Raw genomic sequence first — 5199 nt, forward strand, 5'->3', positions numbered from 1 at the left:
GAAAAGAAGAGGAGGAAGAAAGGAGCGCATAGGTCGCAGGAGAAGAAGAGGAGGCAACGGCGGGTCTGAAGTTGTCAAAATTAGGGTATAGGTTAAATAATTTAAAAAATATGAATATATGTTAAATGGGGCGACCTAATAAGGCGCAACATGCTATTTTTACCTTCAAATTGCATAATAAATATGTGGGCTAGAGGTTGTCAAAAGTTTGAGCCGAGCGGCTAAAAGTGAAATTGCCACTCTTAGAAGTTAAAATTCACCGAATAATTGTGGCACTTCAGAAAAAATAAAAAGTCCTAACACTAGAAACCTTGCACTTACCGTTCTTTCATAAATGTCAAGAAAAAAAATACTCTTGCTCTCGCTAGAAAACTCTTTGAGACCATTTCACGGCAAAGTTGGAAGTAGTTTTCCTACGCTTTTCTTTTCTGGAAAGGAATTAACCCTTGTTTGTTTTGTCAAAAAAATAGTAAGGAAATGAAAAAGAAACACAGCATTTTCAGCAAGTGTATCCACCTGATTTCACTCTTCTTTTATTTTGCCCATCACCAATGGTTGTGATGGAATGCATAGAATTTATCTGCCTTTAATTGATCTAATAGAGGTCTCAGGTTCGATGTCCCTTAGAATGAAAAAAAATCCTATAATAGACCTAAGCGTTTGCCCTTAGTCGGGCCTCTGAAGCGGAAAAGTTCATTGCTCATCTTCAATCAAATACCTTGAAAGAGTGCAAATATTATGCTATAGTAATAGCCACCCCGAAATTTATTACAATAGTAAGCAAAAGAGAGAGTTTCTGTCAGCAGTCCCGTAAATATCGTCGACTACTTTCTTGTACATCCATCTCTGTAATCATTCTGCCTTATTGCCCTCGTGAATTCAGACATACACCAATGACCAAACTGCACATTCAGAGTAAAAGAACAGAATAACATGTTAGTAAAAGAACAGAATAACAGGTTTGAATTATAGAAAATGACATGTAGCGTTATCAGTAGTTGCAGCATACTAAAAAGAAAAGATATGAGAAAGATTTCTACCTCTGAATAGCAATGGGAAGGAAATTGCCACGTGGATCGGAGAACAAAAGCCTTATATTAACAGAAGATGATGATGTTTGAAACTTAAGCAGATTCAACCAACAACAGTGCAAAGCTAGGCTAACAATTATTTGACTTCAAGACTGCATTTAGGCAGCAAGCAACAAGATAATATGCAATAAGTTAAAGATAAAAACCATTCAGAGACAGGCATAAATTCATTTATGAGCAAAGGGTCTGTTAGAGATCACATATGCTTTCACACCTAATTTAATAACGCTTATAAATATCAGACAAATGGGGATAATGAGATATGCTTAACTTGAAAGTTGAAACACATCAGAGAAAAAGACATTTCTTTTCTTATTTTCAACTACTAAAAAAAAAGGAAATATGCAGCAAAAAAGTTATTACTTAAAGGCAAACCCTGCAACATTTTAAGCCAAAACACATTTTTCTATGATGAGGTTATTAACAGTCTGGAATCCTAATTTGAAATCATTCTACATGACTGTAAAAAATCCAAAGGATTTATAACTGGGAACTTTACATATACACAGTTATCTAATAAACAGTGAGGTCATCACATCATAGACCAATATACCAGAGTAGTTGATACATATGCTATATAACAAATACTGCCCAAAGACAACGAAAGTCCCAATGAACTAGACATTTGGAACTGAAAAACTTTCTATTCTGCAGTTCATAAGATGGTTTCCTATCTTTATAGAATGTCTCAAATCCAGAGTAGCTCTATTTCTAACGACGTAACAAGTGTCAATTGAAAAACTGGAAAGCTTCAGCATGGAACCTGCCTTTACTTGTACAAATATGTAGATGTTTGAGCAATCTACTTCATGAGCAGAAGCCGATGCACTCTATTTCAATGAGTTCCACTGATTTTCAACACTGGACATAGATATGCATATACAAAACCACTAATATTTCAACAAATATAAATTTTAAACCTATAATTTAAAAAGTGAATATACTCAGTGCTAAAAATCTTAAAGGTTGAACTAATTAAGTTTAAATTTTGAATCCGCCTCTGACTTCAGGTCAACTGTTCAGACCCAAACCATGATACTAGTGACTTCTTAGCATTAATTAATATCTGCTTTCTCTTGAATAATGGATTAAAGAACTAATAGGTGCTTTTCCTTTTTTAATTTTTTATTTGTCACAATTTCCTGGAAAGTTGTGGTTGATGGTCTTACCACACTATAAGTACAATTTTAGCACATATAGCATCTTGAATAAGAAAGAAACTTTAGTACAATACAATTCTAACAACAACAAAAAACAAAGTATGATATCATGCCATCCATGATTAAAGATACAAAGTCATTTCTTTAAAAGCAGAATCCAAAGATCCCTTTGGATCTTCCCTAAATCATTGTGTACTACACTCACAAAATAAACATAAACAAAACCAATAAAAAGAATAAACAAATGCTACTTAACAACCAACCTCAGATTCCAGGTAACTTCCATGAGGCTTAATAACTAAAGAATGAAAATCTTCCAAAGACAAAGCTGCTCTATTCCTCTCCTGAACACAATCTTGAGTCCTATTCTGCATACTAAACAACACATTATGCCAAGTATTTACCCTCGAACGTCCTTTTCTAGGTAACCCCACATTCATATCAGCCAAATCCTCTGCTGTAACACTTAAAATCTCCTCTGGTTCTGCTCCATCAAGCAACCATATCAAGCAAGAACAAAACCCTTTTGTGATCTCTGAATCACTATCTACTCTAAACCTCATTGAACCCCTTTTATCCATCCTAACCTCTAACCAAACCTGAGTTGTACAACCCATGACTCTGTTTTCTTGAACCTTAGCTGACTCGCTTAATGGAGGGAGAATACTTGCATAGTGTAATAATCTTTTCACTCTATCAATTGGTTCTGATAAGGACCTAAATTCCAAAGCTAAAATCTGAACTTTGTCAACAACACTTAACCCCTCTTCTACAGGTGCTTCTTTGTCCATAATCAAGCAAGAAACTGAGAAAAGGCTCCGTCTTTTAGTTCTTGATTTTGAGTAACACCTTTTTGCGGAAGAAGTGAAAAAGATTGGACTTTTAATACATAATTGAGGATTTGGCTTGGTGGGTGGGAAAAAGACTGGATTTTTAGTACATAATTGAGGATTTGGCGAAATTGTTAAAAAAGAATATGGGAATGGAACTGTGTTCATGTTTGGTTAAGAGGAAAAAATGATGAAGAAAATTGGAGACTGAGGGGATTTGCAAGATTTGATGACAGTTAGAAGTTGTAGTTGGTGATGTGTGAGATTTTCAGAGATAAAAGTGGGAATTGGATCCTATAACTGCGGCAAGTTTCAGTTTTAGACAGCGAAAAGTAGAAAACAAAGGTGAAAAAAGGCCATAAGAATCTGATCTGATGATGAGAAGAAGAAGGCGCAGCAAAAGAGAAATAAAAGCAGTGGCGTTTTATAAGCCCGAGGCCATTGGATATTTCATTCCAAAAACACAAAAGGCGCCAAAAGTGGAAATATATTTCTAGGTGGATCCATAATCCTCTTTTTTTACTTCTTTTACTTGAAATGTATCTAAAAATATATTTTTATTTTTACTTGTTACTTTATGTATACAAAAAAAATTTATTATACCCACACTATTTATTACTTATTTCAAATTATTTTCTTATATCGTATAAAATATGCATCAATTAATATGGATATCATAGTAAATTATGCACTTCTTTATTATTTCTTAAGGGGCGCGAAAATTCAAAACGTGTCAAGTAAAAGTAAACAGAGGGAGTAAGTTTTAATTTCAATTTCTTAAAAGGCATTTGGAAAATGCCCTCTCCGTTCACTTTTACTTATCCACTATGAACTTTGCACATCGCTTAAAAATAATAAATGAAATATATAACTTACCATGATACCCATATTAATTGATACATATTTTAAATAAATTTTTGAAAAAATAATTTGAAATGAATAATTAATATTGTGGGCGTAACAGGATGGCTTAACCTTGCCTTTAGAAAGAAAAAATTTCTTTGAATGGCTTAATAAATACGAGAAGATAGCCGCAGACAGAAGTAGCAACTATTGCTATTTCATTCCCTCCCACTTGTTTAGCTCTGATCGTAAACATTCTTCTTTCAATAAGAGTTATTCTTTGCCTTGACACTGTGAGAGCTTCAGGTCCTTGAGTATGAGCACTCATATCCGTTCTTGGGTTCATAACTGGTCCTATTGAATTAGTTGCATGTCTCGGGGTTCCTTTTACCGGGATTTCCCCTTGGCAGATAGAGCGGAAACAGAAAGCGATATATCCGCTTTTAAGCTACAGTTGCTCTTTGAGTTCTCTCTTTCTTTCTTTGTGGGTTTAATTGTATTCTCTTGATATGTTAAAAGCGATAAATAAAAGTAAAAATCTATTTTTGAAATACTGGACTAGTAAAAGCCTATGGAGGAAGTAATTGGTTGAAGACCAAAAAAAGAAAGAAAATCGAGGTTAAGCTTTGGTGAAAAACAAAAAGGTTAAGTTGAAAAAAAGAATATTTAAAAATTGAAATATTCTTAAATGCATTTACATATCAAGAGGTTAGTATGAAAGTACTATAAATCAAAAGTTTTTACAGTAAAAATATAAAATATCACAATATTTTAGTTAAAGAAAAAATTATTTGATTTTTCAAATAGTAGTAACATGGTTATAATTTTGGGAAATTACTAACTATGTCCATTTATAAGTAGCTCATTACAAAAAATGACCAATTTATAAAATATTATTAATATTAGCTAAATTAGTCAATTAGCTATTTGTAGCAAAAAAATATCAAATTTTTACTTTGTTTTGAGTGGGTGTTATTAGAATAGATTGGGCACAACTTAAGGAGCTGGAATCTCAGTTTTGGGATGATTTGGTGAAGTTTTGAGGTGGTTTGAATTGAAAATTCGAAGTAAAACCTGAACATGAAAAATAATAATATGTGTATCACACTGTGTATCATTTGTGTAACACATATGTATCATATTCGTATCAATTGTGTATCACGTGTATATTCATGTATACATGTAAGTGAGATACATGCGTGATACATGTGTCGCAGAAGACTTTTTTGAACTCGATTTAATTACGAATTTTGATACAAAACCAGTCCAAATCAC

The 5199-nt window shown here is 33.1% G+C and overlaps 1 protein-coding gene across 1 annotated transcript; it reads right to left on the reverse strand.

The window, feature by feature from the left end:
- Positions 1-335: 335 nt before the first annotated feature.
- Positions 336-3552, reverse strand: LOC107768326 (sufE-like protein 2, chloroplastic). The gene is made up of 2 exons (XM_016587447.2): positions 2515-3552; positions 336-902 (listed from the first exon to the last, which is right to left on the reverse strand). The coding sequence occupies exons 1-2, from the start codon at positions 3247-3249 to the stop codon at positions 825-827; spliced, it is 813 nt and encodes a 270-aa protein (XP_016442933.1). The 5' UTR covers positions 3250-3552; the 3' UTR covers positions 336-824.
- Positions 3553-5199: the final 1647 nt, after the last annotated feature.

Source organism: Nicotiana tabacum, chromosome 20 (assembly GCF_000715075.1).
Source record: "Nicotiana tabacum cultivar K326 chromosome 20, ASM71507v2, whole genome shotgun sequence".
Taxonomy (NCBI): Eukaryota; Viridiplantae; Streptophyta; class Magnoliopsida; order Solanales; family Solanaceae; genus Nicotiana; species Nicotiana tabacum.

What these genes read in the sequence shown, in the direction of transcription:
- LOC107768326 (XM_016587447.2), bottom strand. Translation starts at nt 3,249, where the DNA reads ATGAACACAGTTCCATTCCCATATTCTTTTTTAACAATTTCGCCAAAT. An exon ending in GAAGTTACCTGGAATCTGAG is followed by an intron (nt 903 to 2,514) that starts GTTGGTTGTTAA and finishes CTGAATGTGCAG; the next exon opens with TTTGGTCATTGGTGTATGTC.